This window comes from Panicum virgatum, chromosome 6K (assembly GCF_016808335.1).
Source record: "Panicum virgatum strain AP13 chromosome 6K, P.virgatum_v5, whole genome shotgun sequence".
In the NCBI taxonomy this organism is placed as follows: Eukaryota; Viridiplantae; Streptophyta; class Magnoliopsida; order Poales; family Poaceae; genus Panicum; species Panicum virgatum.
This window is the reverse complement of record NC_053141.1, coordinates 2,993,829-3,021,773: the sequence shown is the minus strand read 5'-3', so window position 1 is coordinate 3,021,773 and position 27,945 is coordinate 2,993,829. Positions and strand designations below refer to the sequence as shown.

General features: G+C 47.7%; 1 protein-coding gene and 1 long non-coding RNA gene across 3 annotated transcripts; one reads left to right on the top strand and one right to left on the bottom strand.

Annotated features, from left to right (window-relative positions):
• The first annotated feature begins 140 nt into the window (after positions 1-140).
• On the top strand, positions 141-26,029 carry LOC120711259. Of its 2 annotated transcripts, none has more exons than XM_039996728.1 (4): positions 141-421; positions 565-722; positions 22,224-25,417; positions 25,565-26,029. In XM_039996728.1, exons 2-4 carry the CDS (start codon positions 717-719, stop codon positions 25,566-25,568), a joined length of 3,204 nt encoding a protein of 1,067 aa, XP_039852662.1. In that variant the 5' UTR covers positions 141-421; positions 565-716; the 3' UTR covers positions 25,569-26,029. The 2 variants fall into 2 exon arrangements, with proteins under 2 accessions (XP_039852662.1, XP_039852661.1); XM_039996727.1 differs by having other exon boundaries at positions 142-421; positions 523-722.
• Positions 26,030-26,080: 51 nt separating this feature from the next.
• Positions 26,081-26,647, bottom strand: LOC120711260. The gene is made up of 2 exons (XR_005690220.1): positions 26,569-26,647; positions 26,081-26,475 (listed from the first exon to the last, which is right to left on the bottom strand). It is a non-coding gene; the product is annotated as an uncharacterized LOC120711260 (long non-coding RNA).
• Positions 26,648-27,945: the final 1,298 nt, after the last annotated feature.

Genomic DNA, 27,945 nt, shown 5'->3' with positions numbered 1-27,945 from the left:
GGTTCAGGCTCAGGAACCGTTCCTGAGCAACCGAACGAGGCCCCACTCTGGTTGCATTCCTGGTCGTCCTTAGATCAGTTACCTTTTACCTTTACCACTTTAAACAGAGTGCTTTCCAGCACTGAGCATTCCTGCGTCTGGCACCACAAGCAAAGAATTAAGAATCTGATACCCGATATGATGATGCGTGGTGCAGCATTACGAAATATACCAGGTTGGAGCAAGCTTTCAAACGGCGCACTCATTCTTGTGTTTGCTTCGGTACCAACGTATCTAAGCGGCACCCCGTCTATCTACGCCAGATGCATCTTCCTCACCCGTCCATCTGACCAATCCACTGCACGTCCTATTTGCAAGCATGTGTTAAACCATTCCAAGATTGACAGACATCCCGGCTGGTGTTCTAGATGTTGTGGTCAAGGTAATTTTATTTCCCCGGCAGCTTTGCATCTCCAAGTTCCATCATTATATATGTTGGCGTGCATAAACTGAATGTTAGGAAGTACTATATATATTGATCAGAGAGAGTGAAATCTGAAGCTTCACTGCTGCTACCTACACAAGTTCCCAGGAGGAAATACAGAGCTGCTGATTCATCAGGCAACATGTATGGGCACGGATGCGGCTGCTGGCCTAGCTTGTGCAACTAAACAAGGCCTGCGGCCGGCCTACTAACTTGGGAACCGGGCTGCGGATCTCTGTTTATCGTTACAATAATGGAGGTACGCTCGGTGACTTGTTGTTTAAATTATATGAACGGTACAACACTGACTATATATATATATACAGTTTTTATATATAAACTAGGAAAAAGGCTTGCACTTTGCTGCGGAAAGCCCAAACCTGGTTCAGTGTTCTCCATGCTGAATTCGATAATAAATTGCTAATTATAGTTCATGTCTCTCTCTTTTTTTTTGTTCAACCCGGCCGTGTCTTTTTTCTCCAAACCGATCACACCTACAGCTTGCACGGCCAAAGCATGCTTCGTCTTGGCGCTAGACTGCAGACTGGCACCATGCAGCATGCTCCCTAACAAGGTTCGGATCTCCATGTAGGAGTATTGTAGAGATAGAGTTCAGACAGCCACGTGGCCCACACACTACTACCACTACTACCATGGTGGGCTATATGAGTAGTTCTTCGTTCCTCCCCAAGTCACCGAGCCACCTACTGCGGCACCCAGCAGTTACGAAGGCTGCTCGCCATACGTCGCCCTAGGGGCGGAGCCACCCTATCGGCGGGGTGGGGTGGCCGCCACAGCTACCGGCGGGCATATTTTTCCGGCCACCCATGCCCTTCGCCGCCCCCTGTCAGTCCTCCATGGCTGCCTGCAGCCGCGAGATGGAGAAGAAACGAGTAAAAAGAAGGTAGAGTCGCAACTGGGCTAGATTTGTGGCCGAGAGCCCGCACAGCCTAGCACGAAATAGTAGCCCAAAGGCTAAAGCCCAGTATTCTTTTCACTTGTTCCGGCCTTCAGAGACTCCAGAGCCCAGCGCCCGGGAGCCCCTCCTCTTCCTCTTCGTGTCGCAGCAACCAGCAGCCACGGCCGTGGCGCAAGCGCACAGCTCCACACCTAGCGATGCGGCGACGGTGAGGGGAGCTGGCGTGCGTCTGCAGCGGCCGACGGCGCGGGCGTGCGGCGAGCCGGCGGGGATTTGAAGAACTATTTCACAAGTTAAGAAGAGATTTCGAACCATAAAAAATTGAAGAGTAAACTTGGCAAAGGGCCCTAGACGATATAGAGGTTCTTAGTGCTTTGCTAGTGCCTAGTGATATGTATATTCTTGTAAACGTTTACTGTCATTTGAGGCATATGATCACTTCATTATTACTATAAATTTTCGTATAGCATAAAGGCTCAAGAACTATAAATTTATTCTTCAAATTAAATATAAGATAACGTCCTAAAACTTTGCTTGAAATTTGTGAGATTGCAATGTGTGAACGCGCTAATGCCGTGTGAATAGGTGCGTTTTTACACTTAGTTTAGTTTCTCCCTAAAAGTTGCCCCACCTATTGTTGGGAAACGGGTAGGCTACGCTAGCATCACTACCGCATAAACCCAAGATACTTGCGAGTAGAAGATCATAGATCGTTACCACTAGACGCGCAGCGCAGCGGAAGAAGTCGCGCGTCGATGTAGAGGAAGTAGTCGATCACGTCCCACGAACCGAGCTCCTCGTACTTGATCCCAGCAGCCGATCAGCGCAGCAGTCGCAGCAGCGCCTCCACGGAGTCCACACGTACGGGGATGAAACGCCGGGCGTCGGTGTGCTAGCACCGCACGCACGGCAAGGGCGGCGGCCGAGAGAGAGGGAGGGGCGGCGGCTAGGGAGGTGGCGCGGCTCAGGTCATCGCCCCCCTAGCCCCTCCCTCATATATATAAGGCGTACTAATGGGCTTCTATCTCATAGGCCCATTAGTAACCCTAATTCCTCTTGGATCAATATCCACTTGGGCCTTTAAACCGTATTGTGATGATGGGCTCTTGGGCATATCACCAACAATCTCCCACTTGCACTAGAGACAATCATACATGCAAGCTTTCCAACATTCCAAACCCCTTAAGTGTGTGACCCGTTAGGTTCATGTGTAGGTGGTCGTGATCGGAAATCATTTCCGAATCACAAGTCAATAGCGGCACCTAGCAGGGCATAGTGACTCACAAATACACATAAAGATCATATCGGCCGAACCATAGATATACTCATACACCGATCCCTTTGCCACACGATACCAGTCAAGCTCAAAGCGAGATGCGTGCCACCTTTGTGATAGCTCGACCATTCTCTCGATCTAATAGTGGATTCTATTCATAACTAACCTTTAGTCATCATGATTAACTCTTTAATCACTTTGGCATGGCCATGCACTTTCAAATCCAACTATCTCGAGGGGCCCAGAGATATCTCTCCCGTTATCTAGGAGGGGCAAATTCCATCTTGATCCGCTCACATCTCATTCCATGTTTCATGACATACCTGTAAGCTGCTTTTGTAACTACCCAGTCACGGAGTAGCGTTTAGCAGCCCCAAGATGCACCACTACACACAGTGAGAAACAATGACGATCTCAGGTCTAAGGATTCAGTAGGTATAACACTCAAGAACAACTGATGGCACATACAAAATAACAATCCCAACATTGTCTTGGAGTGGGTCAATCCAACACCATGTTCACCAACATGTGTCCACATCATTAATCCGATATCTCCATATCCATGATCCGTGAAACATGATCATCAATTAATGCATGTGCTAGTCTCAACGTCGTTGTTGTCCCACACAACGACATAAACTAGGGATAATTTAGAATCATATCATTTTCAACAAAGAGTTTCACGAACAAGTCACATACTTGATAATCAATGTAAAATAATCATCCATGGAACAAATAACAATTATTTATCATTACATAAACATACTCATGACACAAAATCTCCCACGCACACTAGAATCACTGATGTAAGTATCTAATACCCATAGATCTCATGTGCGCCTCATGCTTTGGTTGTGGGAGAGGCTTCGTCAACGGATCAGCAACGTTTGAATCCGTGTGCACCTTGCAAACCTTCACATCACCTCTCTCAACAAAGTTACGGATGAGGTGATACTTTCGCAGTATATGTCTGGACTTCTTAGTTGTTCTAGGCTCCTTTGCTAGTGCAACGGCACCACTATTATCACAATAGAGGTCCACTGGACTGGACGCACTAGGAACAACACCCAAGTCAGAAACAAACTTTCTGATCCAAACAGCTTCTTTTGCAGCTTCGGAAGCTGCAATATACTCGGCCTCTGTCGTCGAATCGGCCACCGTATCTTGCTTGGAACTCTTCCAGCTCACTGCCCCACCATTGAGGCAGAAAACAAAACCGGATTGCGATTTGGAGTCATCTTTGTCTGTTTGAAAACTAGCATCGGTGTAACCCTTTACAAGGAGCTCATCTTCGCCTCCAAATATTAGGAACATATCCTTAGTTCTTCTCAAGTACTTAAAGATACTCTTTACAATTGTCCAGTGAGGTTCACCGAAATCTGACTGATACCTGCTCGTAACACTTAGAGCAAAGGAAACATCTAGGCGCGTGCAAAGCATAGCATACATGATCGACCCTATGGCTGAAGCATAAGGAATCGTACTCATCCTCTTTTGCTCATCAGGTGTCGTAGCACACTGACTCTTTGCTTAGAGTAATGCCATGTGACATTGGCAAGAAACCTTTCTTGGAATCTTGCATATTGAACCGATTCAATATCTTGTCAATGTACGTGTCTTGGCTCAATCCAATTAGCCTTTTTGATCTATCTCTATAGATCCTAATACCCAGAATATAAGCCGCCTCTCCTAAATCCTTCATCGAAAAACTCTTTTTCAATGAGGTTTTAACGGCTTCAAGCATTGGAATATCATTTCCGATCAGTAATATGTCATCCACATATAGGACCAGAAACACAAGTGCGTTCCCACTAGCCTTTTTGTAAACACAAGGCTCATCTTCATTCTTGATGAAGCCAAACCCTTTGACTACTTCATCAAAACGAATATTCCAACTCCGAGATGCTTGCTTCAATCCATAGATGGACCTCTGAAGCTTACATATTTTCCCAGCATTTTTAGGATCGACAAAACCTTCAGGCTGTGTCATATACACATCCTCACTTAGATGTCCATTAAGAAAAGCGGTTTTGACATCCATTTGCCATATCTCATAGTCATAATATGCGGCAATTGCTAGGAGAATCCGAACAGACTTTAGCATTGCGACGGGCGAAAAGGTTTCCTCATAGTCAACACCTTGAATTTGTCGGAAACCTTTCGCCACCAATCGTGCCTTATAGATGTGAACATTTCCATCCATGTCTAATTCTTTCTTAAAAATCCACTTACAGTCGACAGGTCTTACACTGTCAATCTGATCGACCAAGTTCCAAACTTGATTATCATGCATGGATTTTAACTCGGATTCCATGGCTTCAAGCCATTTGTCGGAGTCGGGTCCCATCATTGCTTCTTTGTAGGTCAAGGGCTCATCATTTTCCATCAATAATACATGGCACTCCTCCGTAATAAGGAGGTTGAGCTTGTCAGTAGCGCGACGTGCCCTTATAGACCTTCGTGGAGCTGGTGCCTCAACTACGGGTTGTGCAACATCTTGCACATCCCGTGGATCTTCAGTGGGTGCTGAAACAGTTTCGGGTGTTTCCTAAATTTCTTCAAGTTGCACCTTGCTCCCACTAAATCCTTTTGAGAGAAACTCCTTTTCTAAGAAAACACCATTGCGAGCGACAAACACTTTGCCTTCCGCCTTATTGTAAAAATAATATCCTTTGGTTTCCCTAGGATACCGCACAAAGAAACATTTGTCTGACTTTGGAGTGAGCTTATCTGACATCAAACGTTTGACATAAGCCTCACATCCCCAAACTTTGAGAAAAGATAATCCGGGACGCTTCCCAGTCCATATCTCATATGGTGTCTTCTCAACAGACTTACTTGGAACCCTATTCAGTGTGAACGCAGCAGTTTCAAGAGCATAACCCCAAAATGACAATGGAAGATCAGCTTGGCTCATCATGGACCTAACCATGTCCAACAAGGTTCGGTTCCTCCGTTCGGATACCCCATTCCATTGAGGCGTTCCGGGCGGAGTTAGCTGCGGAATAATTCCACATTGCTTCAAATGATCACCTAATTCAAGGCTCAAATATTCTCATCCACGATCAGATCGCAGAAATTTAATTGTCTTGCCTAATTGATTTTGTACTTCATTCTGAAATTCTTTGAACTTTTCAAACGATTCAGACTTGTGCCTCATTAAGTAGATATAGCCATATCTACTAAAGTCATCAGTGAAAGTAATGAAGTACTGAAAACCACCTCTGGCTATTGAGCTCATTGGTCCACATACATCGGTATGTACAAGTCCCAACAAGTCACTCGCCCTCTCACTCTGACCAGTGAAAGGCGCTTTGGTCATCTTTCCAAGCAAACAAGACTCACATGTGTCAAATGATTCAAAATCAAATGAGCTTAACAATCCATCTTTATGGAGTTGTTCAATGCGCTTCTCATTTATATGACCTAAGCGACAATGCCAAATAAAAGTGGGATTCAAATCATTTGGTCTAAGCCTCTTAGTATTAATGTTACAGACAGATTTATCCTCAAGATCAAGAACATATAATCCATTCACCAATGGACAATGAGCATAAAAAATACCATTGCAAAAGATAGAACAACGTTTGTTTTCAATTACAATCTTAAAATCACCAACTTCTTCCAAACATGAAGAAGAAATAATGTTCTTGCTCAAAGCAGGAATGCAATAACAATTATTTAATTCCAAAACTAATCCGGAGGGTAGAGACAAGTGGTAGGTGCCGACCGCCAACACCGCAACCTTTGCGCCATTGCCGACCCGAACGTCCAACTCGCCTCTTGCAAATCTTCTAGTCTCACTTAGACCCTGCAACGATTTGCAAGTGTGAATCATCGATCCAGTATCAAATACCCATGATTCACTAGAAGATAATGCAATATTTATTTCTATAACATTTATACCTGAAGTGGAAGTCTCACTTCCCTTCTTCTTCTTCTTTTCTTCCAAGTACTTCTTGCAGTTCCTAGACCAATGTCCCTTTTCATGACAGTGGAAGCATTCATTTTCAGAAGTAGGGCCAGATTTGGCCTTAGGTGCTGGCTTTAGCTTAGAGCCCGAGGACTCACCACCAGAACTCTTTTCCTTGCCTTTACCTTTGGGATTAGGAGGCGTCCAACGCTTCCTTTTTTTGTTCCCCTTCTGAATCATCATCACATGATTGGGATTCTTCTTAATGCTCTCCTCTGCTGTTTTTAGCATCCCATGCAACTCACTCAATGTTTTATCCAAGCCATTCATCTGAAAGTTCATGATAAAAGGCTCATAGCTCGTCGGGAGCGACTGGAGAATAACATCAGTAGCCAAGTCTTGGTGAAGTTCAGAACCAAGTCTATCCAAAGTCTCAATGTAACCAATCATTTTGATCACATGAGGACTGACTGGGCTACCTTCTGCCAGCTTGCACGCAAACAAGGACTTTGAGATATTGAACCTCTCAGTCCTGGCTTGGTTCTGAAACATCCCGCGCAGCCCCTCGATCATGGTATGAGCATCCGCATGCTCATACTGCTTCTGCAGATCAGGGGACATGGTGGCAAGCATCAGACAGCTGACATCAAGTGAGTCATTGCAGTGCTTCTCATAAGCTCTGCGATCAGCAGCAGTTGCATTGTCAGGGAGATCATCAGGATATGGCTGCTCAAGAACATACTCCTTTTTCTCTTGCCTGAGAACAATTCTCAGGTTGCGGTACCAATCAATAAAGTTTGTTCCATTGAACTTTTCTTTCTCAAGAACAGAACGCAAATTGAAAGCGGAATTGTTACTGGCAGACATGATCTACAACATTAAAGTAAAGCAAGATTTCAGCACTAAGTTTATGTAAAGACTTTCATTAACTGATTTAACAAAAGACAACCTATTATATCAAAGTCATCTTCCCTCTAATGACATATAGTGGTTCAAGATCCATAATCACTAAAATTCTAGTGAGCTTTAGCATCACGGCTAGAAAAGTAGTGATACAGGTAAGTAACAAATTACTAATCACATCTCTATGCGACTCTTGTTTGTTGGGTGGCATCCAATGCCCCGGCCCCAACCCTATGCCTTAAAGCCCAAAACTGTTTTGATAACTTTGCTGAGTAAACCAATACTATGCTTGTGAATGTCCGACATCCACCCTATACAAAAGTGATAGCTGAGGGTACTCTACTTTGGTAAACCTACCACACAACGATCAAAATTTATAGGTGCAGCTATTGGTAAAAGGCATCAAAAACTCAAACTTTTCTGAGGGAAGCTATTCTATCATGATTAAAGCATCCACCATATGTAAAAGCATGAAAGAATAGTATGACAGGAAAATAAACATCACATGCATATAATCATATTATATTGTGAATAGTATGGCCTCTTGCATCACAATGGGCTCCATCGCCATGGCTCCAAAGGTGACCTCCATTGACATCCGTCCTGTCTTGTGGTGATCATCATCGCCATCATGATTGAAACCTCCATGAAAAGATACTAAGCTACTACATCTAATAGCCAGTGAAATAATTACATGAGGATTCAAACATCACAAGTCGACACGCAGGTCGTTATACAATAATGGTGCAACCTCAACCCGGTTGTGTTAACTTGCGACACGTAGGCCGCACAAATCATCACATACATCATCACATGACATTGAGGCCATACCATTCACATCACACCCTGCAAAAACAAGTTAGGCATACGACGTGTTCTACCAAAGTAGCGCTTGGGAAGCAGCTACAGCGAGAAAGCAACGGCGCCCTGAAAACCTCACAGAATTACACAGATCGCATCTATGGAATCCCTATGAAAATCTCATCAAAGTGATCGCATCACCTCAAATCCGAGCCATTCATAATGCCTCAATTTTCACTAGGTCAATCACCTTGACCGTGCAAACTTTGCACTTGAGAAGACTGCATCTACACATGACCTTGATCTGTTGGTTCAATCTACTGACTATGCACACAGTTAGTCCCGATGGTGATTCCAGCCGGTAGGGACATGTCGTATGCATACCAGAGAAAGAACACAAACTAATCTTTTGTCACATGCCGCGCAATCAACTCGCTCCAGTTTTAACCCCTTATGACCAATTGATCTAATCAAACCGTGCAAAAGTAATAGATCCAATCTACTATAACAACATATCACCTATATGCAAAAGATCCAGACCAAAAACTACGTAAGATGGCTCTGATACCACTGTTGGGAAACGGGTAGGCTACGCTAGCATCACTACCGCATAAACCCAAGATACTTGCGAGTAGAAGATCATAGATCGTTACCACTAGACGCGCAGCGCAGCGGAAGAAGTCGCGCGTCGATGTAGAGGAAGTAGTCGATCACGTCCCACGAACCGAGCTCCTCGTACTTGATCCCAGCAGCCGATCAGCGCAGCAGTCGCAGCAGCGCCTCCACGGAGTCCACACGTACGGGGATGAAACGCCGGGCATCGGTGTGCTAGCACCGCACGCACGGCAAGGGCGGCGGCCGAGAGAGAGGGAGGGGCGGCGGCTAGGGAGGTGGCGCGGCTCAGGTCATCGCCCCCCTAGCCCCTCCTTCATATATATAAGGCGTACTAATGGGCTTCTATCTCATAGGCCCATTAGTAACCCTAATCCCTCTTGGATCAATATCCACTTGGGCCTTTAAACCGTATTGTGATGATGGGCTCTTGGACATATCACCAACAATATTTTTCTGGCTCCCCCACTACGTCGCCCCAAGCATCGCGTCCTTGCAGAGAGCTCCACGGGCAGAACTCAACAGCTATCTACCTGGGTGACACGGATGGCGTACGTGGCTCTCATGCCCCAAGCCCATCTTTACGTGCTGCAACTCCAGCTAGCTGTGGCCCCAAGCATCGCGTCCTTGCAGAGAGCTCCACGGGCAGAACTCAACAGCTATCTACCTGGGTGACACGGATGGCGTACGTGGCTCTCATGCCCCAAGCCCATCTTTACGTGCTGCAACTCCAGCTAGCTGATGGGCGAGCGCCATGCACTACTGTAGTGCTGCTCACGAGATGTTGTGAGCAGTGCGGTTCCTGACTTAATTTAGGCACACTGAGCAAGGCACGAGAGGTGCGCCAGTCTGTGTGAGTGCAGGTTGCCTTCCCGTGATACGACAAATAGATAGGTGGGGCTTTAGCCATCGGGGAATTATTCTTGCTTTATAGATGTATATATTAAATTACTTTTTTTTCCGAGTGGAGGAGGTAGCCATAATTACATGTTTTAAATGTAAACGCCTGAGCTTTGAGTCCTGTTATTTTTACATAATCCCTGCCACTATTAGTGGGCCTGAAAAGCCCATGGCCTGGAGAGATGGCGGGGTCGGGTAGCAAAGTTTGGGTGAGTCTCAGTTGTCGGTGTCATAGGAAACAAGTGATGAGCTTCCCCGAGCAGTGTCGTAGGGTGTGTTTGGTTGCATGAATCAAATGGTGATGTATGAGATGATAATGGATAGTGTGATTCCATCAATTTGCTTAAACCACATGGTTCATCTTCTTAGTATAAACTTAATGGTGGGATGGTCTCGTCCTATATGGATCGGTTCCACTCACCCATCCAAACATGCATCTTGAATCATTCCATAAAAGAACCAAATGATTCAAGCAACCAAACACACCCTACATGGTCGGCTGTGCCGCACCACACCGCCAAGAGCAGCGCTTCCTGCCTGGCCACCCCATTGGCCCGCTCCATGCTACACCCGAGCCGTCGGACTTCACCGACGCGCCGTCGCCGGCCTCCGCCTGCTGCCATCAATGGTGCAGAAGGAAAGGTAGGACCTCTCCCTCCACTTCGGCTTCTGCCGCCTCCGCCGTTCTGATTTGGCCGGTCCCCCTTCATTTGCTCCGTAATGGACTCCGATTCGATTAGCATCGGCAGGTGAACGGCGTACGTGTGACGCGCTCATTGCAGGCAAAGGTGGGTAACAGGTGGGCCCATATTTTTTTTAAGATAAAGGATAAACATCGGGCTTCATCTATACAAAGTAGAATCAGGCCAATTATTACATCAACTGAACCCAAGGTTCAAGTCTAAACACAACCAGACTCAACTAACACTAAGTAAGAGCCGGTCAAAAGTGACGGGCATCATCACCTATCGGTGAGGACATAGCGTCCGTCACCTTTATTGCATCATTGTTATCAAGTCAAAGGTGATGGGTCTTTGCCCGCCACCTATGTGAGATCAAAGGTGACGGGCTTCATTATTAGCCCATTACCTAGGTGCGTCACCCAATCCCAGAGTTAACCCTCCGCCCGTCACCTTTGGCTGATACAAGTGACCAGGGGTGGATCTAGGAAAAAATGTAGGGGGGGGCTGGGTCGTGCTGGCCGCCGAGCCTCCGCCTCCGCCTCCGCCGGTCCGCCCTCCGGTCGTGCGCCCGTGCGGACTCCAGCGGCGCGCTAGGCCGCTCGCCACCATGCGGCCACGCCGGCCCGCCACACGCGCAACCATGCCGGCACGCCGCACGTGTGGCGCGTGCCTGCCTCCTCCTCCGTGGACCGGGACCGCGGGTCCGGGTGGTGGCGCGGGCAGGGCGTGGATGCGCGGATGACGAGCCGAGGCCGAGCGCCCGATGGTTCGAGGCCTTGCCGCGGTGCGGCCCCCGGCCGCCGGTCTCCCACCGCCGCCGTCCGCTCGTCGACCACCGGGCTGCCGCCGCCGCCATTCTCTCGCAAGCAGAGCAGAGCCGATTGAGCTAACTTGTAGCTAGGGATTTGGATTGGCCGATTGGGAGATTGGGGAACTAGAGTTGGAGTGTGGGTGGGCTGAATGGGCCAGTGGGGGGTGATTTGGTCCGTTCAGCCTGGGCAGGCGCAGTCTTTAAATTCTAGGCCTGCTGTGCTTGGCTGTTCGCCTGTTTTGGCCCATGTCGCGAACAGGGTCTTCTTCTACCTCCAGCAGCCCTCCAGCCCTCCATTCTTCATCCATGGGGTCTAAAAATTAGAGGGGCGGGCTGAGGGGGGATCCATGGACTCCCAGGCAGTAGGGGGGCCCTAGCCCCCCTGTAGATCTGCCTCTGCAAGTGACGAGCTGTCCGTGAAGCCCCTAACCTATGTCTTCGTCATAGGTGACGCGCTAAGAACATAGACCATCACCTGTATTTTTCATAGGTGATGGGCTATGTGCCCAGGCACTATCATTGGCAACAGTCAAGCTAAGGGTGACGTGCAACATATGTTGCCCATCACCTTTGACTATTGACCCCTACAGGGTCTTTTTTGTTTTAGGCTACATCTTGGAGTACAACCAAGATTTGGCGGCCATCTTGAACCTGCAAGAAGACAAAACAACAATCTCATCAACATCTAACAAGTGAAAGTGATCGGGTGCTCTAGCCTAAGAGGGGGATGGGGTGAATTAGGCAACTTAAAATCTTAACCTATGGCTCCAACTAGTTTGCATAATAACTTAAACTAAAACAAGCTATCTAGATGTGCAACTACGGTTCTTCTAGTGTGAAACCCTCATCCCAAAAGAGTTTAGCAACCTATAGTCAATCCTATCAAGATACTACTCTATGAAGGTAAAGGCACAAAGATTGCAATATGAAATGTGGAAGCTTAAGTAGGAGTGATGAGGGAAAGCAAACTCTTGACGCCAAGATTTATCCCGTGGTTCGGATTGCCACCAAGGTGCCCCTACATCCACGTTGTTGAAGTATTCACAAAGAGTATCGCTTCCCGGCAATCAAGTCTCTTCTGTGAACACAATCACGGTCACCTTAATCCCGATTTCTACTAAGGGAGATTGCCCACGAAGGAGGGATCTCCGTCCCCCGCACAAAGTTGTCGACGCCGCTCCACACCAAGCCGGAGGGTCGTTGACGTGCCGGCGAGCCACCAATGCTCCAAGGGGCCGGCGCACCGAGATACAATGGTTGGTTCACTCAAGAACCGCAGCACAAGGATCTCAACCTTGCTTACTCACTGACTCAAGAACTAATTTAGCACTCACACTCACAAAGCTAGTGCTAAACCTAAGGATTTGATCAATATGCTCTTGGGTTGGCTTGGAGGTGTTCTTCAATGTGTATGGGGTCTCTCTAGTTTCCAGCAATCTTCAAATGGCCAGGGTGAGATGTATATTTAGGCCACCAACTCAAGAGAGCCGTTACTAGCAGTTAGCCAGTTTTCTGCGTAGGCATTGAAACTTCCGGTGCATAGGGCATCGGTTCTTCCGGTCACTCTGTGCTCTGAAGTAGCCGTTGGCATCTCTGACACTTCTGCAGCAACTTCTGGGACCATTGGTTAAACCGATGCTTGGGGCGTCGGTTAAACTGTTCACACTGGATCTTCATATAGCCGTTGCACCTGCTGACGTCATTGCACCGACGCATTGCTTCGGTGGCCGTCGGTCCTTCCGGTGCTGAAGACTTGGCTGCTGCACGCTTGACATTGTCTCTAGACAATGGTATGTTGATTGCACCGATGCTTGATTTGACCTCGTCGGTTCAACCGGTGCTTCACTTTGTCTTCCCTTGATCTCCATTTGGCGCTCAGACTTGCACTGAAGCCAGGGCGTCGGTTCTTCCGACAACCATCGGATGCACCGATGTTTAGGCATCGGTTAAATCGGTGCTACTGGTTTATGCAGAACTCGTCCAATTCAGCGTTTCTTTGAGTTCTTTCTTCGTGTTTTGCTTTGTATAGCCTTTTTGCTTCATCCCTGAGATCTAGAAATGTTCACTCAACAAAACCATTAGTCCCATTGATTGCGTTGTCATACGATCACCAAAATCACTCGAAATGGCATAAATGATGCAATGTTGGTTACAAACAAATCATACACCAAGTAGGTCAATGGATTAATAAGAACTCTTAGTACTAAGTCATATACCAAGTTACAGAGCCAGATATTTACAAGTCATAATAATCAACTATTTACAAGTCTTAAGCAGCGCTGCTAGCTAGTTTTCTAGTCGAGCCATGTACTCTTCATGATGGAGATCTACGATCTGAAATCCAATAAGCTCGATCTCGCGTAGCGTATGAAGGTACGCACTAACCTTGGCTGCAAAGAATGGAAGGACCTCTCCATAAACTATGAATTCATAATCAGAGCCTAATTGAAAGTGAATTGAGTATTGGTTCAGGCCGCCTATAGCACTCACCCTGACCGGTCCATTAACTGTCCACTCCAACCTGCCTGCCACGTAACGCAGAATTGAGACCAAGCCATATTTATCCGCAAAAAATCGATGAGAAGCGGCATTAGAATTCAACTAACACATTTGAAAAAGTAAATATGAAATTTGAGACCATCTTATACTCACCGAATTATTTGGATGCTCTTGCGAAAGCCCAACAGCCATTGCAGTCACATCCTGTCCATTCTCTAGTGCTTTAATTCTCAGCGTGTTGTAATCAGGTATCTCAGGTAATGTACAATTGCTTTCTTTGCCCTTTGCAGTCTATCACCTATAATATAGGTGACGGGCTTCATTAAGCCATGTCACCTTTGTTCATTAAAGGTGAAGGGCAAAGTTTAGCCGGGACCACCGAGGGAGACAAAGGTGACACACATCATCTCCGCGCGTCACTATATGGTGGTTCTTACATAGTGTTAAAGCACACGAAATAAGGTAACAGGTGGGCCCACATAATAGGTGATAGACGAAACACGACAGTGCTCATTGTCGGGTGGATGACCGCCGAACGCATCGCCAGCCTCCGCGTTCGCTGCCCTTGAGGCCGCCACTTTTCTCCCCACCCTTGATCCAATTCCAACCCTGCAAGGCGACCGTTTTGTCCGGCGCTTCCACCCCTCTGAGTGAGGCTGATAGTCGGGGCCCAGTTGTACAGACGGAAATAGGAGGGGAGGAAATTTCTTCGCTTTAGATTAGAGAGATGTAAATAATTCTTGCTACGTCAACACGTATACTCATAGCCATAAGGAATACTTCGTACTACTATAAAAATTAAAAAAGGCACTGGCTTTGATCTACAAGAACACGTCAGCATTTAAAATAGCCTCAGGCCATACAACAGTCAACTTTTCCTTGTCTAGACAAGGCTCCTCATTAATAACAAGGGGAACCATATCGACCGCGGGTCGAGCTGCCCTCACACGTAGGGATGGCAACAGGTATATACCCGTTGGGTAGTGGCCACCCATACCCGTACCCATTAAAATTAAATTTTAACCGTCGGGTTACCCGTACCCGCATACGAGTAAGAAAATGATTCCATACCCATACCCGCGCGGGTAATTTTTACCCGTCGGTTAACCCACGCCCGAAATCATACCCGAGTATTACATGTAAATATTAGATATTCACATGAAAAATAAATCATTACAAGCTTCATTTCAACAAGTTAATGGCTCATATGGGTTAACATGAGTTAGTGAGGGTTCAACAATATATATACTAGGAGGGTTTAATTGGATTTGAGCTAAATTCATAGGTCATATGGGCTAAAATGAGTTAGATACTTAGGCTCATTTGTTTTTCATGCGGGTATTTCTTACCCACGGGTAGGCGGGTATGGGTAGTATAAACCCGCACCCGTACCCGCCATACCCGATGGGTATAGGATTTTGTCCAATAATGTACCCACGGGTAGAAAAATCATTCCATACCCGCCTTCTTATCGGGTAAAACCCGTTGGGTACTCGGGTTTCGGGTACCCATTGCCATCCCTACTCACACGTGTGCGACGTTGGTTCCCTCTGCAGGGCCGAACTCCAGGCCCAGCGACGCGCAAGAAAGGGGCGGAACACGTGTCACAACCATGGCGAATGGTGAACGTGAGGGCTCCCTTTCCATAACAGATAAGAAGATACCAGTTCGAATTGCAGAATCCATGAGCCGCAAGCTCCAGAGCGCGAGCACGAATCACGGGAGAGGACGCACAACCGACGGATTTGGCCCTCGCGGCCGCGCCCATGGCCGACGCACGCGACGGCGCGGCCGGCAGGGAGGAGCCGAGCTGCGCTGGCCGCGGGCCGGCGGCACTCGTCCTCCTCGCCAGCGGCCCTCCCCGGTGGCCGAGCTCCCACGCCCTCCCTCTCCTCGGTGGCCGCACTGGGAGCTCCGAGCTCGGCGGCGGCGGAAGCTCCGAGCTCGGAGGCGGCCCCCCCTTCCCGGCCATGGCTATGGTGAGCTCCCTCCGCGGCCAGGGCCGGCCCACACCGGCGTCCCCCTCCCTCCTCTCCCTCGCGGCCATGGCGGGCCGCCGGATCCGCCCGGGGCCATGTTGGCCGCGCTGGGAGCTCGAAGCTCGGCGGCGGCGGAGGCTTCGAGCTCGAAGGCGGGCCTCCCTCCCGGGCCATGGCGACGGCGAGCTCCCTCTGCGGTCATGGCGGGTCCACGCCGGCGCCCCCCTCCCTCCTCTCCCTCGTGGCCATGGCGGGCCGCTGGATCCGCCCGGGGCAATGTTGGCGGCGGTCAAGAGCTCGGAGCTCGGAGCTCGGCGGCGGCGGAGGCTCCGAGCTCGAAACCCTAGACTGCCTCCACCGCAGCGAGGCAAACCCGAAAAGAAGAGGGGCGAGAGGTTGCGGCAGCCCGTGGAGCCGGACTCAGGGGACCCCGGTGGACCCCAGCCCGAGCGGCCCCACCGCAGTGGAGATGGGCGAGAGGCGGTGCAGCAGAGGGCTGTGGGCCCTGACACGGCGCGTCCGCGGAATGTCGATGCAGTGAATCAACAGACCGCGTCTGGTGACCCTCCCGCGAGACAAGACACGCGCCGTCCCACGAGGAGCGGAGTGCTCCCAGAGCTCCTCCTCCACGCTGTATAGAGTATAGAGTATAATAGATAATAGATATATAGATAAGATATATATATACATATACATATACAGTAATACTATTCTACATCCTAGGTGCAGCGTTTATTCTACACCCAACAGTCAAATTACTGACTGAACTAACCAGAAATTATTGAACCGAGTTACTGAATTACTGAATCACGTTCCGTAAAATGGTGTTCAGTAATCGCGCACAACGGTTATTACCGAAAATTTATTCCGTAATTAGTTGGGTGTAGCTACATCTAGGGTGTAGAATAGTACATGGGTATTTCAGTAATACCGCGCGATTACTGAACACCATTTTACTGAAAGTGATTCAGTAATTCAGTAACTCGGTTCAATAATTTCTGGTCAGTTCGGTCTGTAATTTGACCTAGAGTGTAGAATAAACGCTACACCTAGAGTGCCCAGCTGTCAAATTACTGACCAAACTGACTAGAAATTACTGAACCGAGTTACTGAATCACGTTCAGTAAAATGGTGTTCAGTAATCGCGCGCAGCGATTATTAATGAAAATTTGTTCAGTAATTAGTTGGGTGTAGCTGCACCTAGGATGTAGAATAGCACGTGGTGTGTGTGTGTCTATATATATATATGAAACGGGAAAAAGAGAGGGAAACAGGGCGGAACTCGAAATTTCAAACTGCAAATTTAAAATCTCAAATTACTATTCATAGCACTATTCAAATTCAACTGACACTATTCAAATTCGTGGCACTATTCAAAATATGAGGTACTATTCAAATTCAGAATATAAATAGTGCACGAGCACTCGCCAGAGAGTGGCTCAGTCACCCAAACTATCTACTATTCAAGGCACTACTTATTGGATGATAGCGACTTGTGTGGATGGTGGACGAGTGCGTGATTATTATGCGGGTGATTAGCGCATAGTATGCAGGTGGGTTATGTGTATGCGTGCAATTCTCAAGACCTTTGGGAGGCTTGCGAGGCCAAGGGTTCAGCAAGCGTGCGTGCAGCTGGTTGTGTCTGTCCTACTCGGTACTCACCATACGCGTCGCGAGTTTGCTTCGGAAGCAGCTAATTTTTTCCCACACAGCACCCTAGCCACAGTGATATAAGGTGAGGTTCTATCGTCTCCCCAGGCAGTTTCACCCGAAGGGAACACTTTTTTACGGACACAAAGCTCTCTCAGACGCCTCTCTCTGGGCTAAACGAGAGCAACTCAACACAGAGATTTCTCCTATAGGGTCCCTAGCATAGAAACTCTGCCCATATAAACGGGCTACGACAAAGCAGGGATTTTCAAAACAAAACATGCTCCATTTCCACAAACAAGGTTACATACGGTTTTGCCTTTCGGAAAACCCCAAGCACTTACACACGCTGGCTAGATTACCATACAAGCGACTGACGCTCACAGCAGGCTCCCTTATTTCTATATTACAATGGGAGTGGAGTGGTACTAATTAAGTGGAGTGGTGGTGGATGTGTTCTGGGTCTTCGGTGGTCGGTGTCCTTTCTCCTCTTCTTCGTCTGGCGATGAGTGCGTGCATCTGGCTTCTCCTTTTATAGACGGGAGGAGCCTTCTGGCTCAAGGAATCGCCTGGACGCCTGGCGTCTTCAGTTATTCTTTTTTACTATTGCCTGGACAGCTGGATGGCGTTGCTGGCTTCAATAATTGTCCTGGCTACAGAAGAATTTACTGTTTATTCCTTTTGCCTTGTCTACTTTCCCACAACTTTCTTCACGTGATATTCTCTGGATATATTCGGGGGTATAGTCTTCCACGCCCGAATGATTGATGTCTCAGACATCAAGCAAATACCGTGGCATGTTTATCCCACGGCGAAATTGTTGATAACACTTTATCAACACACTGAAATTATTAATGCTGTATTTAACTAATCTTGCTGATTTGCTTCTTGCAATATTAACTCTTCTTCATTATCAGCATCTTCTGGCTGCCATATTTCATACCATGCCAATAATTCTCGATAAATTTTTCTTAGTTCACATTCTATACCATAATTAGACTTTATCAGCCTTCCCACTTCTCTTTGTATGATACTATTTTTACCATAATATTCTCGTAGAAATATTTTTGTTATCTTATTTTGATACATCATATAATATTCGGGATCAAATTTTGTGGCATCTGTCGTTAGGCAGTATCAATTCGTGAAAGTGAATGCAGTGATTGGGACGCCAAAAAAATCGCGTAGATGCGTTAGCAGCGATTGGCCTCGTATTAGTGGTATAATAATTTATTGGCTTTAACTCCCGAAGATGGTGCCTTTAAGTGGCTCAATCTCGTAGAATTATTTGGTTTTATTAGTATTGTTAGAGTGCACAGCGGAAACCGGCCCGGCCCGCTGTACCCACGAGCCGGCGCCCTACCAGGCCTAGGTCCATCGGAGCCCAACCAACCAAGATCTCGGGTCTAACTCAACCCAAAAGACTAGCATGATGGGTGAGGGCTGCCCCCAACCTTATATATTGTGCTCCCCCACCATCAACTCCGATGTGGAACTAAATCTAACAATCTCCCCCGTCACACATCGGACACAACTCTTACATCACATACAACCCATGTGATCTCCAGGAAGACGTTCTACCAGGCCCCGAGTCCAACTCTCCAGCCACACACAAACCCATGCACACATCGGGCACAACTCTTCCATCACATACAACTCATGTGATCTACCAGAAGACGTTCTACCAGACCCCGAGTCCAACTCTCCAACCACACACATACCCGTGTGACCATCTGAAGACGTTCACGGGCTCTCCCGTCACCATGTGACCCCGGAGATATTCCAGATTTTCCAACCTTCGGTTCTGATACCACTTGTTAGAGCGGAAACCGGCCCGGCCCGTTATACACACGAGCCGGCGCCCTACCAGGCCTAGGTCCATCGAAGCCCAACCAACCAAGGTCTTGGGCCTAACTCAACCCAAAAGACTAGCCTGATGGGTGAGGGTTGCCCCCAACCTTATATGTTGTGCTCCCCACCATCAACTTCCGATGTGAGACTAAATCTAATAAGTATTAAAGGGTAGTAGATTGTAGATAATGGGATGGGCACTATCTGTGGTGTTAGTATGTTTCAGGAATAATAGGTCGGGAATAAAAAGCTAGTTTATTGGGTTCAAATATTTTTTTAAATAAATGGGCTAGCGTGACAGTGTTTATTCTATATGTGGCTGCTGTGATGTGCGTATTGTGCGGCATATTTAATTTGAATACGACCGTAATTTGTGAGAGATGGGGTTGGTAGTTGGAGGGACACGGTGGGCAGGCATAAACGTAGATTGTTGCTGGGCATTTAAATCCTGTTTGACTCTCGCTAGCCAGGATAATTACTTACAGGACACTGAACACTTTAGCCAGAATGTAAATGCTAAGATTATTTATATAAAGGGAAAAATGATTAATCTTTTGAAGTAAAATGATTCAGAAATAGGAGTAGAACATTTCATCCAAGTGCGTAAAATTATTTATCATAAAGAGTAGACCTCCATTGTCGATGTGTAGTTACTTAACTGAGCCGTTGTAATATATTTTGGGATGACTGCGAGTAAAAACCTAGGAGTACTTAGTGCCGCCAACTCCTAACCATTTGCTTCACGATACTGTGTACCCTGACGTAGCAAGTAGTGGCGCCAACATATCAAAAATGTCAAGGGATTCTAAGTATCATGCTTAGTATAATGGTATGAATCATTGAAACGAGTAATAAGATGATTGATCCGAAAGAGTAAAGTGAATCGCAGAAAGGAGTAAAATGTTTGATCCGAAGGTGTGAAATGAGTTATCCAAATTAGTAGAACGCCATTGCCGTGATGTATTTATTTCATTAAGTGGGTCTAGTATATTTTCCGATGACCGCGAGTAAACTCAAATAAGTAATAATCCACGTCAAATCCTAGTCAGTTGCTCTACAGTAATGTTAAACTGACGTGACAAGCAGTGGCGACCACATGCCGCAATTGTCGAGGAAGTAAAATGACTGAAACTAAGTAGTAAAATGTTTCTTAAAATTACTAATCTTAAAATTACTTTTACCGACAATCATACTACTAATCTTAAAATTACTTCTAGGAGCATACTACTAAACGTAACTGGACTCATCAGATGTCTGGCCATAACATGTAATGTGGATCTCATCGAGTCTTCATCCATTACGCCTTGCCGGGAGCGCATAATATCATTCATCTTCTACTGTGCTTAGAATCATCGAAAAAACACTTTTTACTCCCACACACTCTAATTTATACTTCAGCCAGATATGGACAAGGGCAGCCCTGATTACACACATGCATGGAACAAAATCTTTTCTTGATGCCACGACCCATGTAACTATAACCTAGCTTTTTACTTTCACAGATTACAGTTTATACTCCATTAGACATTTCCAGCAAAAGCGCTTCGCTATGACGCGCTGATGGCGCCCCTGTTTTACCTGTGAACCAATGCTAAAATAACATGCAAGACATTCAAGCTGTATTAAATATTCTAGGCCCATGTCAAACCACGACATTATGACCAGATCCACATAAAACCACATTAAAAGCCAACGAAACACTATATTTTATTACCCTCTCAATCACGCACCGTAACTTTCTTCCGCCGGAGCATAATATTTATTCTACAGCAGACAACTACTGAACGATGTCCAGTAGTGCTGTGCATTCGGTTCAGTATTTATTCTACACCCACTAGTACTATTGAGCTGAACTACTAAATTGTTTTTTCAGTAGTACTACACTGAATCTGACTACCGACGGACAACTACTGAACGATGTCCAATAGCGCTGTGCAATCGGTTAAGTATTTTCACCTTGTTTAGTTCAGTATTTAGTGTAGAATATTATTCTACAACTAGGATGTAGAATAGTGCTGCTGATATATAGATATATACGTAGCACTGTTTGCAACCTGCTCGTCGTTGCCTACCTTTGCCTATAAGGGGTTGGAGCATGAGAAAGTGCATTCCCTTGGTTTTCATTTGAGCAAGATGAACAAGAATTTCTATGTTTTTAAGGGTTAGGTTTATCTCAGTTAATCTTCCAAACAAGGCTATCGGAAAAGGTTGGGCAAAACCATTGGTGTTTGGGTTTACTTAATCACACAGGGCTTCGTGGGCCTGCGACGTTTATTTTAGGATGAGGCGATCAGGGGGAGGAAGGGTGGGTCATGAGTGCAGTAGCCTTTTCATCTACGATGTAATGACCTCACAAAGATGTTTCATGTTTGGTTAGCTCTGAATGACCTTGTCGAGATGTTTGGTTAGCTGCGTATGTGGATATTATTACGTAAATTCCTGGATGCACAGAGTAGCATATGTATGAACCTTCTGTGCGAGAATAAATTAAATATCCGCCTTGGTTCAACTCAATCTCCCAACGGGCAACCAAACCACACCTCAAACATACCCCCGTGATATATAGATGGAGGCAATAATGGACCAGGGTCGTGAATGCCACACTGATTAGTTCGGGACTTCAGTTGGTCCGCACAGTAGTTGCTGGCAGGAGGATTAGGACGAGCAAGATATGGGAGCTACGTTGCTTCATCTAAGATTCATTGTTCTTGAGAGTAGTAAAGCAACAGCTGTAATGAGAAAACCCCACCGGTTGGCGATATATTTTTTCAACTCCATGGGATGTGAAACCATATGTTGAGTACAAACATTTGTTTAATTTGCTGAAAGTTTGGCATGTGTTATGTTATCTAGTTTTAAACATTTGTTTTCATAGTGTCAAAAAATTAAACATATGTTTTCATAGTGTTATGAACATGTCTCTATTATATGAACATACTTGAATTGGTTCTAATTTGCTCCAGCTAATCGAGATCAAGGCAGACAACATTGACGGTGCCGCAGAGGAGATAATTCGTTTTCTTGAGGCCAGCAATAATGCAGATGTGACATACTTCAATGGCTGGTCTGGACTGGGGGCATCTGCTGTCCTCAAAGTGGTCGCCAAACGACTCAAAGCATCATTGTCAATAGCGTCGTCTGCTACTGCAACTGCGACGGGCTTCAACAAGATCATCCACATAGACTGCTCGCTCTGGCAAAGCAAGCGGGCCTTGCAGAAGGCGATTGGAGTGGAGTTGGGGCTCCCACTGCGGGTGTTGGCCATCTTCGACCAGCGTGACAAGGAAGATGATTTTGATGGGGTTAAGAAAGGTGATAGAAGCATGATACCAGAGTTAACGAGGGAAATTTACAATGATCTTAAGAACAGCAGATTCCTGGTGGTCTTCCACAATGGGAGTGGCAGCTACATTGATTTACGAGACTTCGGTGTTCCAATAATAGGCAATTTGAGCATGAGGGTGTTGTGGACCTCCCAGGGCAGGTTCCGGCTTCAGGGCATACAAGAGGAGGATGTCAAGAAGTTGGCTGGGTTGAGCAATGTTGCTATATCTGCTGATCTGTTGACCGACCATATACTTGATAGTGTTGCCCACCTGCTGCAGACAGAGGCAGAGGAGGTTGTCAAAAACCCTAGCCTCACTGAATCTGACATGAGCCCCAAGATTGTAATGGAGTGCATTTTTTATATAGCATTGAGAGGTGGTGATGGCATTGACTGGTTTACTCATGCTTCCAACTATTGGGTATGTGATGGGATCATACAAACTGGCACTGATGATGGTCATAAATCAGCATGGGATACCAGTGAAGCCTTGCACGAGAACATGCGCATGGACAACTGGCATCAAGTTTGGGAAGTGAACATCCGTGATGCCATTGGATTGTTATTTGGTGATGAAGAGTGTAGGCCTACTGACCGCTGGTTTTCAGCTACCCGCCAATATCTAGAACAGAAGAAGCAGGGGGGTGGAACAGTGCCACCTCAGGCAACATCTTTCTTCTGGACAGCAGCTGGACCAATTAGTGATGCAATGCCGATATTGGAAGGTAGCATGTTTGGATCTTCAGACAGGAGCTTGCTTCGTGTGATACATCTCTCCCACTGCACCTTCAGTTTCTCATGCCACCCGTTCAGCAGTTGCAACAACATAAGATTCCTCCTGCTTGACCACTGCAAAGACATGGATGCAGCTGCAGGTGACCGTGGTGAGGGAAAGCATCATCATAGTCAGGGGAGCCATGATGATGGATCATGTTTCCGGAAGCTATGGGTGCTCGACTTGAGTTATACAGATTGGTATTGGTTGCTCTCAGAAGAGATGATGGATCTAATGGTTGACCTCAGGGAGTTGAATGTGAAGGGAGTGAAGAATTGGAGCATAAGCAACCTATGTCGTCGTGGCAGTGGAACAAACACCCATAGGCTGATCAAGCTTTGTAAGATCCGAGTGATAGTTGAAACATCAGGTATTCATGGTGGCCACATAGAAAAAAAACCATCACTATTTGTGGACCTGTCAAGCTCAACCATCCTCAGCACAGTCATCCTTGACAACTGTATTGATCTGGAGGGTATCTCCTTCAGGGGATGTGCCAATCTCAAGAGTCTGTTTTTGAGAGGATTTTTTCGGAGGCTTGTGGAGCTGGACATGTCTGGTACAGCAGTGGAAACACTTGACCTCAGTGCACTGGAAGCCCGGAAATTGAGGCGGCTATTTCTGTTGGGATGTGAGAAGCTCCATGCAATACTATGGCCTCAGGAGAAATCTAAGCAGATAAAATTGAAGGTTCTACAGATCGACACCACCCGTGCAGCATGGGATAACAAGGAAGACATGTCCAAGAAGCAAGTGAATGGCACTGATAACACTGTCGTGGGCTCACCGTCAGCAACAGTACTGGATGGAAATGTCCGAGCACTCACAGATTTGGACTCATACATTTCCCTGAGGGACGCAAGGCTTTTCCGATCGCTTCATAATCCCACACTTGTCAAATCTTTATGCTACATTGAGATTTCGTCTGCTCTTACTGTTATTACTCCTACGGGTCATAGAAACACCAGTCATCAAGAGACTAGAAGCAGCGCAGAGGGCATCGAACAACAAGGGTGGACCGTAGGCTTGCAGCGGCACTGGCCAGCTGGTAGCATGTACGTCAATGACGTATTTGCTGCCGTTTCTAAAGGTGCAACACAAGCCGGTGGTGGTGACAATGGAGGTGGCATTGATGCCCCGGATGTGATCACATCAGTGTGGAATTGTCCGCCAATTCCTACAAATTCTGATTGGCCCCACTGCTACATTATCTTACAAGATGAGGCACGGACCGGCACAAAGCAAGAAACTGGTGCTACTACAACATTGCCAGGTTTCGTGGCAACGAATGCTATGACCTTGCACGTGCATGACAGCTTGTCCATCACTTGTATCCCAGGCCCTTCGATAGCTGCAGCGGAAGATTTGACATGGGAATACATACTAAGGTGGTGCCGGCTCGAGAGGTGCCCAAACTTACAAGGCACCATATTCACTGCTCCTTCACTTAGGCAAAATCAAATTCCCATTTTCTATTGTCTCGAGACATTCTGGGCATCCCAACTCCTAAAGGCACGCTACATTTGGGACTGGACGGCATCAAGGTATCACCCCAGACTTGGTTCCTTCGAGGATCTGGTGTTCTTGCACCTAGATTACTGCCCCAGGCTAGTACATGTACTCCCCTTGTACACGTCAAATAGCCGTGGATGTCAAAGCTTGGAAACACTTGAGATCGTGTGTTGCGGTGACCTGAGGGAGGTGTTTCCACTAATAAATTCGGAATCACAACAACAGGAACCAAGAAAATTCGGTAACCTGAAGCGCATCCGCCTGTACGAGCTGCCCATGCTGCAGAGCATCTGTGGCCGTAGAATGTCCGCGCCCAACCTCGAGACTGTCAAGATCAGGGGCTGTTGGAGCCTCAGGAGCCTACCGTCTGTTTGCCGTCCCAATGGCAGTGGCAGCACGTCGTCACTGCCCACGGTGGACTGCGAGAAGGACTGGTGGGACGGCCTCGTATGGGACGGGTTGGAGGCCAACCACCATCCTTCCCTCTACAAGACCGCCCACTCAGCCTACTACAAGAAGACCCTGCGCAGAACCACCGTGCTCAGGTACTATACATACGTTAGAACCATGCATGATACACCTCCCGCCTTCCTTTCTTGCTTAGCTTCGCAATTCATTCATTTGAACTGATTGATTAATCTCACTGGATCGCATGCACACGTACGTGTGCGTTCCTTCCTGCCTGCCTGTAGGTAGTAATCCCTTCATCAATGGAACGCTGTCTGCAGCTTGGTCATCTATCGTATCGGGCAAGAGATGCTTGGATTATTTGTTTGCCTCCCTCAAGTCTTGAGCTCTGTGCGTGTGTTTGCTTGTCACTGGTCTGCCGTGTCGCTTGATTTGGTGTGGCATGTGGATGCTGGCTTCGCTTGTGTGTTCTTGCATCCACACACTGCAATGGTTTCTGTTTGCTTTGGTGTGCTTGAGAGGAATAAATAAACATGAGATCTGCACCCTCAGCTTCAGCAGCACGTAGCGGGTGAACACAGCCGACGTGCCAACCTGCCAACTGCCATGTGTATCTATGTACACCGGCATCTAATCCTCTTGCTGTCTTTGCTGCTGGTGCTTTGCCCTGTGTGGTGTGCTGCTTCATACCTGAATGTGTGTGATTTATTGCCAGCCATGGATTGACAAACTGCATTGTTACTCCACTACTACGGAGTGTGTATATATATATATATATATATATATGATGAAGATTGCAATTATATATATGGTTTGTATTATTGGAACATGCGTGTATGGGTGGCTAGCTTATATAAAGTATTCAAGTACTCCCTTGCTTCTCTCTTGTCGCGGCGAGCAGTTCATTTTCCCGCTTTTTCAGCCGAGCGCGACCGTCGAATGCGCGTTGGCCGCAACCCGTTCGGCGGGATTTTTCTGCATCTTCCGCTCAAAAGCATCGCTGACGCTGTCCCAAACGGGGCCTAATCGCTATCCGAACCTCGCTATCCTCTCGCGATTCTGGTGCAGCGCCGCGTCCCCGAACCTCACCGCCCGGATCAGCGCTCTGGTCGAGGGGGCGCCCTGTGGCAGAACCGTCGAGGATGGAGCGGCGCGGTGGAGCTTCGCGGCGGCATACGGAGGCGGACGGGCGGTCCTGTACACAGGACTAGGGTGGCCGGTGAGTGGCGGAATGGGTGCGCGAGGTCATGAAGAAGCCATGGCCGCGAGGAATTGGGTGGAGGCTTACCACCGGTGACGAATCGGACCGGCGACGAGGAGGAGGTCGCGGTGGTGTTGGAGCTGGGGCGGCCGCGAGATTTGAAATCACTGCGGCAGAACTTTGTGGTTGATGTTTTAGCATTTGACGGTGATGCATACAGTAAGATCTTTCTGTCAAGATATATCTTAGTCGCATCTACGTATGTTTGGATAATGTTATTCTAGCCTATTTGATTTCAATACTATTTTAGTAACGGTGAATTCGTTTAAACATCCATATCAAATATGTAGGTTCTTTCAATATATTAATATATATTATTTTTGAAAATATTATCACCCATTGCAATGCACGGGTACTCATCTAGTTACCTATGAAACATGTCATACTCGATCTAAAAGGTCTTATTAGAAACGGGTATACATAAAGCCCGATCTAAAAGGTCTGGTTAGAAATGGGTCTACATAAAGCCCGTTACTTTTGACTTATCTTATAATGGGCTTTATGTACTACTGAAAAATCATTAATCGAGACGGGCAAAAACGCTTAACCGAGTCATTTTTGACAACCGCCTCGAACACATCGTCACGGCAAATAAACCATTTTTCGAGGCGGTTGTTTACCCGCCTCGGTTAATTAAATAGAAAAAAATAAAAAAATAAAAAACTCGTGGACAGGCCCGCCGATCCCATCCACGGGCCCGCCAAGCCCATTCAAGGGGGAGGCCTGCCGCCACCGCACCGATGCCGGGGAAAGCCGGATCCGCCCCTGCTCGGCCGGATCCTCCGTGCGTCTGCACCCCACGCGCCGGATCCGCCCCTGCTCGCCCCAGATCCGCCGTCACCGGGCCGCCGCTCGCCCACCATGCGCTGGCCCTGAGTGCCGCCGCAGCCGCGCCCAGCGAGCCCATCCATAAGCCGGATCCGCGCCAGCGGCGGCGACCTCGCCCACGCCCGCCGCCTCACCCGCGTCCGCGCCCGCGCTGCCACGAGATCCGTCGGACCCGGCCTCGCCCGCGCCTGCCCCCTAGCCTGCGCCCGCCGCCGGATCCGCCGTCCGTGGGCTAGAAGGAGAAGGGATCTGCCTCCTCATCTCCGGATCTAACCTCCCCGCCGTGGGATCCGGCCTCCCCGCCGCCGGAGGAGCGGCCGCCGAAGTCAAGCACCGGCACGGCTCTAGAGGAGGAGGAGGAGGGCCGCAGGAGCAGCCGTGCCTCCACCATGCGCCAAAGGGAGGGAGCGAGGGGCTCCGCACATCGACGGCGGCCTCCACGGCACCGAGCTCGGCGCCCGAGCCCGAGCCCGCCGCGCGGTCTCCATCCTAGCGCCCCTCGATGTCCGCGCCCGAGCCCGCGCCGCTCCGCCATGCGGTGGAGAGGGAGAGGGAGAAGGGAGAGAGGGGCGGCGA